At 40.8% G+C, this 12,102-nt stretch overlaps 1 protein-coding gene across 1 annotated transcript in view; it reads right to left on the minus strand.

The window, feature by feature from the left end:
• Positions 1-895: 895 nt before the first annotated feature.
• The window catches only part of itih5 (inter-alpha-trypsin inhibitor heavy chain 5), a 71,711-nt gene continuing 60,504 nt past the window's right edge, over positions 896-12,102 (minus strand). The window contains exon 14 of the mRNA XM_048553705.2: positions 896-6,762. Within this exon, the coding sequence (XP_048409662.2) occupies positions 6,452-6,762 (311 nt within the window). The 3' untranslated portion in view covers positions 896-6,451. The remainder of the gene's footprint in view (positions 6,763-12,102) is intronic.

Raw genomic sequence — 12,102 nt, forward strand, 5'->3', positions numbered from 1 at the left:
TGTAGGATTGCTTAGCTTTGTCTATCACTTGCTGCTTTCGCTGTTCAGCGTGCAAGCTGTCCTGTTTGGTGGCTTCACCAGGTTGATACCTCATCTTCAAGTATCCTGGTGCCGCACCTGGCACACCCTCCTGCATTTTCCAATGAACCAGGGCTGATCCTGTGGCTTGATGGTAATGATTTAGTCAGGAACATGCTAGGCCATGAAATTACGGATTGTGCTAGAGTACATTTTTCTCTCTTGTTGGTTACCTCACCAATTGCCGCAGACCCAGTCTAGCAGCTATGTCCTTTAGAACTCAACCAGCTCCATCAGTAATACTGTTGCTGAGACACTCTTGGTGATGGACATTAGAATCCTTCACCCAGAGTACATTCCGGTGGGACAGGACATATCCAGGACTGGTGATGATGGTGTGTGGGATATTGCCTGTAAGGTATGATGCTGTGAGTAGGACTGTGTCAGGCTGTTGCTTGACTAGTCTGTGAGACAGCTCTCCCAATTTTGGCACTAGCCCCTAATGTTAGTGAGGAGGACTTTGCAGGGTCGACAAGGCTACTGTTGTCTTTTCCAGGGCCTATGTTGATGCCAGGTGATCTGTCCAGTTTCATTTCTTTGAGGCTTTGTAGAAATTGGTACAACTGAATAGCTGGCTAGGCTATTTCAGAGGATGGTTAAGGGTCAACCACATTGCTGTGGGTCTGGAGTCATGTATAGGCCAGACCAGGTGAGGATGGCAGATTTCCTCCCCTGAAAGAAAAGGCATTAGTGAACCAGATGTATTTTTCTGACAATGATTCCATGGCCATGAGAACATTCTTAATTCCAAATTTTTATTTGTTAGATTCAAATTCCATCATCTGCCATTGCAGGATTTGAACCTGGGTCCCTAGAACATTAGCTGAGTTTCTGCATTAATAATCAAGTGATAATACCACTCAGCCACCATGCTCCCTTATGAATGCACATGAGTGTAAAACCTTAAGTTCTTCGTTATTCAGTAGCTGACAGAAATTGTTTGGACCTGACTCCAGCTTTTCTATGCAATTGTGTGTTCCATTGAAATGTACATCCTGCACAAATAGACAATATATGAGCAGGCACAGTAGGAACTGCAGATGCTGCAGAATCTGAGATAATAAGGTGTGGAGCCGGATGAACACAGCAGGACAAGCAGCATCAGAGGAGCAGGAAAGCTGACGTTTCAGGTCTGGACCTGTCAGAAATGGGGAAGAAGGGTCCAGGCCAGAAATGGTGCTTTCCTGCTCCATTTCTGAAGAAGCTCGACACCTTGTTATATAATATATGAACAGAGTTTCTCAAACCATTCCCCATTGTAAGGCTTGAAAATTGTTGTGGCCCCTCTGTGAGAATTCAGAGCAATGTGGGTCTTGAAAAGCCTGAGAACAAGGGACATCAGAGAATGTGGAGATACATGGTGACTATTTGCTTCTGTCCCCTCTTGAGGTTCTAATCTATACTTTCAGAAGCTCTGCTTTAGATAGATCCATTTCTGATTTTGTAGATGAATAATAATTTTGTTATTTGTTTGTGTGTTAAATAAGATATTGGCACTGAAAACACATACTGAAAGCATGGATTTCAAGGTTTACAATTTCAACCTATAAGAAGGAAGGAAATGCTGGTGATATTTGCACAAAGGCAAATCTATTTTTCATTCAAATTATGTGCATACAATTTCCATTTTTTTCCTGCTGGATAACTTGTGACAACACTTCCATTGAACACTAGTTTCCAAATACATGTAAATATCTGGAGATCTGAACTCTATTCAGCGACTCTTGACTCCTAAGGACAGCATTTCTATTGACCATCTGACACTTTGGTCTGCAACGTCCAGTCCTGTAGAAATCAGTGCTAGTTGTGACGGATCATTTCTTTAACAATCTTATCGTGGGGAGGAACAACAATTTGGGAAGTCACTATTTTATTGCCTATGAATTCCTCATTACATTTTCTTTTGAAAGTTAAATATTGCCTGTTAGAGAAACTTATCCTGAATTTTAGAAGTTACAAATACAAAATGTGGAACTGTTTTACAGAGACTCAAGTATTTTAACAATGTTTTAGCAGAAAATTCCACAAATCTCAAGGCTGACTTTTCAAAACATTTTGAAAATGCAGCTATTTGCAATACCCTGACACTTGGCTGAGTTGCATTAGGAAATTCAAGTTTCTGTGCAAGATTGGAAAGATAGGTTGCCAACTATGACTAAGTGTATTCCCGGGGGATTCATCACAAGGCATGCCCCAAAAGCCAGTCAATATGTTGTTGCACACAGCCAAGCTTCTAGCACATCTCCTTCCTGCATGGATTAGAAAATAATAAGTCTTATTACCCAACTGAATGTTTCTTGACAGTCAGACAGCATGGGTTTAAGGTGAGAAGAGAATGATTTAAAAGGGACCTGAAGGGCAACTTTTTCATGCAGATGGTGGAGCATGTATAGAACAAGCTGCCAGAGGACATGGTGGAGGCTGGTACAATTACAACATTTAAAAGGCATCTGGATATATACATGAATCAGAGGGATATGGGCCAAATGTTGGCAAATGGGACTAGATCAGTTTAGGGCATCTGATCAACTTGGATGAGTTGGACTGAAGGGTTTGTTTCCATGCTATATCTCTCAATGATTCTAAAAGGGCTTTCTTCCCTGCATTTTCAATAATTTTATGTCAGCTAAAGAGAAATATTCAAAGAAAATATTAAACATAGCCCACTTTTTGAACGTCCCTGTGACTTTCTTCTCCAGTGTTTCATGCAGTAATGTGTTTGAAAGGCTCATCTGCAATTCCTGGAGACACCAGGCCAATCCCAGAGGGTTACGAGCGTATGGACCAGGAGTACAAACAGGTCATTCAACCCCACAAGCTGACTCCTATATTCATATGTTCACAGTTCGATCTGATTGTAACCTCACTGATATGGGTCAGGGTCCTCTCTTCACAGGGAATGAGGAGCCAAATGCTGGGCTGCCCCACCATCTGTCCTATATCTATCAGCCTTAATGAGTGAAAGGGAGGCATTGACTGAGATGAAAGTGAGCTGCACACTTGCACCGTAGTACTGGTGCAAGTATGGAACCTTGGTGAAGTACCCTGAATGAGTCAGTTGGCAGTGCAGTGACTCTGCAGTGTTGGCAGGGTTGGGGGAATTGAAGGAGAACATGAGTGAAAGGAGTGAGTGCACACAATTGTGGGAGTGGTAGAGCATGAACTTTGGTGGGAGGTGGGTATAGTGACAGAGTGAGTTGTGAGGTATTAGAGAGAAAATAGTAGCATATAACTGGTCATTGATTTTCTCATGGCATTACAGAGTGTTTCTCTGAACTGTGGAAACTGCACTGACCCGGGTAGCAATCTTGGACCAGACAAAGTCAATGCCAGTCCTCTACTGATCCTGGGGGGAACAGGATGTCCTTCAGGACCTTCAGGCCACTATCCAAAAAACGCAGCCCAATATCCCTTTATCCAAGGAATATATCACAAACCATGCAAGGTAGCTCTGGGCTGTCAATGACTGACCAGGTGAACAAAGGTGTTTTAAATATGGCATGGTGCCAACAGTCCCAGATTATATCAGCGGTGGTGAGAACTTCTGTCTATGGTGAGTGAGAGAATTAGATGAGCTGGCATTGGATGAGTGGAACACCATAGGTACATTGCTCATAAGGCATGGTCCGAGCATGCCTTAGCATAAGGTACCCTAGCATGCAAAAATTCACAAGGACTCATACTGAGAAATCTGCCAAGAGTCAGCCAATGTTATCTGCTTGATTTCCTAATCTGAATTTTCTTGAAATTTTTTGCCACATTAGAGGCATATTACTGATGTTGTTCAATACAACTTTTGCATATTTCCCAGGGAAGCAGGAACATTAGCACAAAACAAATCTATTAAGAAGCTCTTGCATTTTCTTTTATTCTTTGGTGTTACTGTTCTTGTGAATTGGACAATATCTATCATAATTTTTTTTCAGTATGATCACAGGGCTGTTGGATTCAATGAGCGCACATTCTTTCAGTATTATGAAATAATCTTTTCACATGATGACTTCAGCGAAGAATTGCTATGCCTTATTTTCTATTGGTTCCATCCTTTCTCTGCTCTCATTCTGCAAGCTTCCCTGACAGAATGAATTGAATCCCCACTGGTACATTCAAAATTCTGGACAATTGTTTTCACATTTAACATGGCCATTTTAGAGAGCAGGTACAATTAAATAGAATCCATGTTGGTGCGCTGGTCTTGCGTTCCTCTTGTTTGCACACTGCCTGGTATTTTTGGCCACAGAGAACTTAAAAATATCCACAGGATCAGACATTTTCAAGTACAATGTATCCAGAAGAAGTAAGCAGCCTTCCCAAAGCACACTGGTTTTAGATCCTAACTATAAACTCACGTATTGGATACGCCTCAATGGACAACACTCATATCACTGGGTAGTACATTCATATCCCCCTCTGGCAACATAAGGACAAACAGCTAGGCTAACACTGCGGGGTAGTTCTGACGGAGAGCTACACTCTCAGATATGCATTCTTCAGATGAGACAGTATGCCCTAAGGTGGATATAACAGATACCAAGGGACTACTTTGAGGAAGAGCAGTGGGGTTTGATCAGTGCTATGGTCAGTTGTAGCCCCTAATGGGCATCATTAAACACAGATTAGTTGGTCATTATTATATTGCTTCATCATTGTGGGTGCATCCTGTGCTCAGTTTGGCTGTTATGTTTCCAATATTGCTAAACAACGGAATTGGCTGTGAAGCATTTTGGAACATCCTAAGGTTGTGAAAGACACTCTACAAATGCAAGGCTTTCTTTCTGACATTATTTTATAACTGAAGACAGATATTTGAGATGACGATGAGTATCGAGAGTGCAGTGACTTCCTATTTTTAGTATTGAGGTCAGGGAGAAAACCACTTAGATTAAATACCAGGAAGGGGAATTTCAAGACTAGACTAGGGGCACATTTTTAAGATGAGAGCTAGAAGATTTAAAGAAGACAAGGGGCAATTTGTTTTACATAGATGGTGGAATCAACTTCCTGAGGAAATAATGGCTGTGGGGACAGATACAACATTTAAAAGACACTTAGATAAGTCATGTACAGGAATGGTTTGGAGGGATATGGGCTAGGAACAGACAGGCAGGACTAGTTTAGTTTGGGATAATGTTCGGCATGGATTAGTTGGAACAAAGGGTCTAGCTTTTCCAGCAACTTTGCTTTTGCTCTTGGAAAATATAGTCTGTCTTTTGTCCTTTTATTTCACTACCAAGTTTTTGTTTGAAATCATGTTTCGGATTTTTCTTTTCTGTCTTTTATTATTTTAAATAAGGTCACACCATCATCATTTATGCTTGAAAAAAGTCTAAATTTCTTCCTTATTTCTTCATAACTCAATTCACTAGCCAGTGGTCTCATAGCCTTGAGTTTCGATAATTAGAACTACATTCAAGAACTACATCTGTTTAATCAAAGAATCCTATGGCTTACCCTCCATTTGTTGTACTTTAGTAGTTTATTACATATGCATAAGCTACATCATCTTCTGACGGATACATTTCATTAAATGTGTGCAACCTCTTATCTGAAATCCAGTTTCAGTTGCTCCTGAACCTCCTAAATGGTTTTCTATAAATGCTATCGAGGTGATATCCTGTGTGAGTCTGAAATATTCTTTCAATGATAGTCCTGTAGGGCAGTGAACTGTATTTTGTAACGTATAGACTTAGGAATTACCCCTAAAAATATAGCAGTTGAATATTTACTGCATCTCTATGGCTTTTTCCTGCTCTAGTCTTAATGGGTATATTTGAAATAACTGGCTTAATACCCTGTGTTAAAACAGCCATGGGAGAAATTTACACTAATGTGTTTATATCTAATTGCTGGGTGTACATTTTCACTGCAAACCTGTATCTTCTGCTAACCCACGCACAAATCTCATTGATCTTTATTTTAAGGCCAATTGTCTGTTACTCTATTTTGGAAATCCAGTTGGAAGATCTGTCTGACAAAATGAGGAAGCCTTGATGGGAAGTAGACAATGTAAGGGGTGGTTTAAATGTGTAAAGCCATTTAATTTTATTGCTTCAATGGGTATCAACTATTTTTGCCAAAAGCTGCAACACCAACTTATTTGAGGACGGCCCCTGGAGATAAACAGTTTGCTCATTTGCTAAAACAAATAAATCGTTGGACAGTGACTTCAAAAATTTTGGATAGAAACTGAGCTCTTAAAATCTTTCTAATCCATAGAACTCTCAGGAGAACATCTGCAATGGAATCTTACGAAATACGCAGTTACCAGGAAAACAAAGCAAGACATTTGTAACAATGCAAAAGCCAACTAAATATTGCTTTATAACAAAAAGTGGTGAGAAATGGACATGATATTCTGCTCCGCCCATTTACACTAATGTTCATTTGCACTGCTTGTTGCTGTCTGAAAGAGATGTGACACAAGATAATCTTTGTATGATCCATCAATCAGATTGACAGCATTATTCTTTGCGAACCAGCAGTTGACCTGATGTTGCCCATTGTAAATCCGTCTTTGCTTTTTCACAACAGGCACAAGCCTGTCTTTCATATGTAACACAATCGCTGACCCCTTGGACACCTCGCTCCCTTCGCTCCAGGCTTCTGTCTGATTCTGATATCTTGCTGGTCCAGTTGTATTGGGGGCTGTTTCTGTGACTCGTGCAGCACTGTATAAGAACTGACCTGTAGGAGAAATATTGATAGAATAATGTCTGGCCCTGGAATGAGATATGGAACAGTGCACAAGCTGAAACCCATTTAAAAAGCAGGATATGTCAAATTTGATTGGGCATAGGACAGCTATGTTTCATTATAAAAAAGTGACAAAAGGCATAAAATTACTTGCAGATTCTGAAAGGCAATTTGAATTATAACTTTCTTCATTCAATGCTTTCTCTTCTTTCTTAACTGTGTTGATTCTGTGGAGGTGAGGTCTCTGGGCTTACCTGTCCTCCAGTGCCTCACTCAATTGCCAATGCTTCATGTGTGCACTGAGCTGTTGACAGCAATGAATGTCAATGTCCTATGTTCACAGGTCAGTGGTGGGGATGCATTTTAGCTTAAGCCAATACTGACAATGCTTGATACCTGTCAAATAATTTTAAGCAAAGACCACTGGATAACAGGAACACCTTCAAGAGTGTTACTTAAATGTCCTTTTTCCTCAAAATTTATACCATTCTATTTCAAATGGAATAAAATGTTCGGGGAGAGCCATCAATTTCCTTGCTGCACATGCTATTTCCTATCATGAATCAGAATATGACACCACGTATAAGACATTTAACACATTTTTTTTTGTTCACAGCTTTAGGTTAAAGTCTAGTTTAGTCACTGATTTCTTCCCTCTCAGACCATAAAGGTAGGCAATACTGGGTCATGTGAAATTTTCAAGTTCAGATCGTGGATCTTTGTTGGGACAGCATCAACAGTAACGGATCAAAAATAGATAAACAGATCAGATTTGGGTACTGATCTGCCATCATTCTAATATTGGAAGGGTTTTTGAGGGGAGAAACGGTCCACTGCTGATCCTACATTTTTTATTGCCTCAGAGGGATGAGATAAAGGAATTTAGCCTTGTTTTGAACACCTAATTGAAAATATAACATTCTTAGGGGAAAGATAGACAAAAAAAAAATTTCCCTTGGTTGGGCACGATAGCACATAAAGTCATAATCTAAGAATAAGTTGTCTGACATTCATGAATGAGATGAAGTGAAATTTCTTCACTCAGAGTTGGAATCTTCAGAATTCTCCAATCCAGAGAACTGTGAATTCTCATTCATTGAGTATATTTACAACTGACCTCAACAGATTGTTAGGCGCGAAAGGGTTATTGAGACTGAACAGTAAAATTGAGGATGAGTTAGAATACCAGCATGTTAAATGGGAAAGCAACATTGAAGGGCTGAAAGACCAACTCCAGCTCCTTTAACTTCAGTTCTAAGGGGGTGAGATTGAACAGGTAAGAAGTGAGACAATGCTAAAATCCTAATCTCACCAGCTTGAGTTTTCGGGAATTTTGACTCTCACATATTATGTGCTAACGGCACATAGAACATAGAACAATACAGCACAGAACAGGCCCTTCGGCCTTTGAAGTTGCGCCAACCTGTGAACTAATCTAAGCCCCTCCCCCTACACTATCCCATCATTATCCATATGCTTATCCAAGGAACTAATAGATCTAATAGAAACTTACAAGACAAATCATAGCTTAGAAAGGGTGGACGCTGGGAAGTTGTTTCCGTTAGGCAGGGTGACTAGGACCCGTGGGCACAGCCTTAGAATTAGAGGGGGTAAATTTAGAACCGAAATGAGGAGACATTTCTTCAGCCAGAGAGTGGTGAGTCTGTGGAATTCATTACCACGGAGCGCAGTGGAGGCCGGGACGTTAAACAGAGATTTGATAAATTCTTGATCTCACAAGGAATCAAGGGCTATGGGGAGAGTGCGGGTAAGTGGAGTCGAAATGTCCATCAGCCATGATTAAATGGCGGGGTGGACTCAATGGGCCGAATGGCCTTACTTCCACTCCTGTGTCTTCTGGTCTTATGGGATGAGGGTGTAACTGGCCAGGCAGCATTTATTGCCCATCCCTATTTACCCAGAGTGGGGTTAAGAGTCAACCACATTGCTGTTGGTCCGGAGTCAAATATACTCAATGAATGAGAATTCACAGTTCTCTGGATTGGAGAATTCTGAAGATTCCAACTCTGAGTGAAGAAATTTCACTTCATCTCATTCATGAATGTCAGACAACTTATTCTTAGACTATGACTTTATGTGCTATCGTGCCCAACCAAGGGAAATGCTTTTTTTGTCTATCTTTCCCTTAAGAATGTTATAGGCCAGACCAGGCGAGGATGGCAGAGATAATGGGATCTGCAGATGCTGGAGAATCCGAGATAACAAAGTGTGGAGCTGGATGAACACAGCAGGCCAAGCAGCATCTCAGGAGCACAAAAGCTGACATGGGAGAAGGCAGTCGGAGGCTGGGAGTGGTTACATATACTCCCCATCCTGCACCAACTGAAGTACTACCCTGAAGAAAATAACTATATTTAACTATATTTCGAGGACTCCTGTGCCCATTTGAATTTTAAATTGAAGCTGATTGAGATAAGATAGACAGAGCTTCACTCTGTTTACTGGTCCCAGCAAAAAGTGTCCCTCGCTAACATTCGATAAAAGGATTAATGTATCCGCTTTAACCCCAGATTTAAGACTGTGGTATAATTGAAGAGAAAATGGTGTAATCCTCAGCACAAGCGCTAACCTAATGAGCCCACGGGATTTAGAAACATTCTTTCATTACTTCTGGCAACAGTTAATATTGATGTGAAATTAAACTTTCATGAGACGGACTTTCTTTCCCTTAAATTGTGCTTTGTCTAAACAGAAATTGAATGAATTGAGGCCTGGAAATATTTGAAAAGGTTCAGATTTCACTCTTGCAGATTAGATTTCAACTGCCCCTGTTGACTGCACAGAACTTGATAATGTAACTTACCCAGTTTTCATTCATTACTGTGTACATAACGTATCCTTAACGAGCTATTAGTGTACATGACTCATGCATTCACCACCCACTCCCAACCGTTGGAATCCTAGGGATGTGTAAAGGCCAAATTTTTGCGTGCCAACAAGGACAGCTGTCCGTGGGAATAAAACAAAACACTGTGACTGTCGGCTGGGCTCTAATGAAATACCACGCACCATTCTCTTCAATTATATACGTGTTTATAAATTTCAGCCACAAATGCAATACACAAACGTGAGAAAAAGCAAGCCATCAGGATGAATATGTTGTAGTAGCCTCCTTTGTAGGACCCACCAAACCATTTCCTTCGCATCATTCTACACAGGTGGCTGATTTCTATTCTCTCTAAAGGAGGATGCTATAATAGCATGGTGTAATGCGAAATCTACAATCCTGAGCTAATGATCCAGCAGTACACCCACCACAGCAGCTGGGGGAATGTTGTTTAAATAAATCCAGATTGAAAGGCTAGTATCTGTAATGAAGACCATTAAATTAATAGGTTATTGCAAAAACCCATTTTGTTTTTTAATGTCCTTGAGTGAAGGAAATCTGTTATCGTTACCAGGACATACCTCCATATGACTCCAGACCAACAGCAACATGGTTGACTCTTACTTTCCCTCAGAAACAGTCGGAACAAAGTAATGTGTATTCAGAAGAAAGCTCACTGTTATCTTCTCAAAACAACATTGCCTATTTCATATCATCACACATTTACTTTTCACTTGGGAAATAATCAGGAAGTTTTGGAATGATGAGCAAGCTAATTGTTAAATTGTCAAGCTGCAACACAAAGGTACCTTCTGGGACCATCAGGTCCTGGACTAGGATTTGAACTGAAGACCTCTAGGCCATTGCTACAGATGCTATTAACTATACCACAAGACCTTCCTTCAAATGAAATGTCAGCAAAGCCAACTTCCTGCAAATAAATAATAAACTACAGGGGCAGTTGATTAGAACTGGCATGAGATGTTTCACATGGTGATATCTTAGCCATTGGCTTATTGCACTGTTCCACTGCGCCGATGCAAGCTCCAGGAACAGCACCTCATCTTTCTATGACACACTTTATTGCTTCCAATGCAAAGCTGAATTCAACTATTTCAGCTGGTAAATCCTGATTCTCATTTTGGCTCCTTTCCTTTCTTTTGGTTGCATTTCCTCCAATTAATAGCACACCTGACAGGCAGTGGCAAACTGGTAATATTGCTGGACTAGTAATCAGAGCCTCAGGCCAAAGCTCTGGGCCATGGGTTTGAATCTTACCATGGCAGATGGTGAAATATAGAATTGAATTCCGAGGAAGGGTCATCGGACCCAAAACGTTAACTCTGTTTTCTCCTTCACAGATGCTGCCAGACCTGCTGAGCTTTTCCAGCAACTTTGGTTTTGTTCTTGATTTACAGCATCCGCAGTTCTTTCAGTTTTATTTACACAATTGCTGTAGATTGTTACAAATGCTCATCTGGCTCTGAAAAAGTAAATCTGTTGGCTTATATGTGACTGCAGGCCCACAGCAACCTGGTTGACTCTGAACTACTTTCTAAGTAATTAGGGATGGGTAACAAATGCTGGTCGAATCAGCAATGTCCATGTCCTGTGAACAGAAATGGTAAACCTGTTCTTTCTTTGTTTCTTTTCCTGTCCCACCACATTCACTCTGACCCCAGAGGACGAGCTTACCATTAATCTAATCTTTCCTTTTTCCCAACCAATCACAAAGCTTCCTTTTGTACTTGTCTCACCCAACTCTTGTTCAAAACCTATAGCAGCTCCAGTAATCCAGTTGTCTGATTCTGATAAAAGGTCACAGGCATGAAATGTCAACCCTGATCAATTTTTACAGATGCATCATAGAAAATATTCTACCCAGATGCATCACAGCTTGGCATGGCAACTGCTCTAAACAGGACCGTAAAAAAACTATAGAGAGTTGTGAACACAGCCCAGGCCCACTGTACAACCCAAGTAAACTCTCCATCCATTGATTCCATTCACACTTCTCACTGCCTGGGAAGGAAGCCAAAGTAATCAAAGACCCCTCCCACCCTGGTTATAATGTCTTCCAAACTTTTGCGTCAGTCAGAGATACAAAAGCTTAAACACACGTGCCAACAGCGTCAAGAGCAACTTCTTCCTTGCTGTTATTAGACTTTTGAATGGACCTTGAATTCACTTTGTATGGGACGATCTGCCTGTACTGCACGCAAAACAAAACTTTTCATCGTGCCTAGATACATATGACAATAATGAATCAAATCAAAATAAAATCCTCTCTTTTTTTGGAGATAGCAAGAACTGCAGATGCTGGAGTCAGAGATAACAAAGCGTGGAGGTGACAGCAGGTCAGGCAGCATCAGAGGAGCAGGAAAGTTGACATTTCCAGTTGGGGCCCTTCTTTAAATTTCTGAAAATCTGAAGAAGGGCCCTGACCCGAAACGTAAACTTTCCTGCTCCTCTATGCTGTCTGG

This window comes from Stegostoma tigrinum, chromosome 25, assembly GCF_030684315.1.
Source record: "Stegostoma tigrinum isolate sSteTig4 chromosome 25, sSteTig4.hap1, whole genome shotgun sequence".
Classification (NCBI taxonomy): Eukaryota; Metazoa; Chordata; class Chondrichthyes; order Orectolobiformes; family Stegostomatidae; genus Stegostoma; species Stegostoma tigrinum.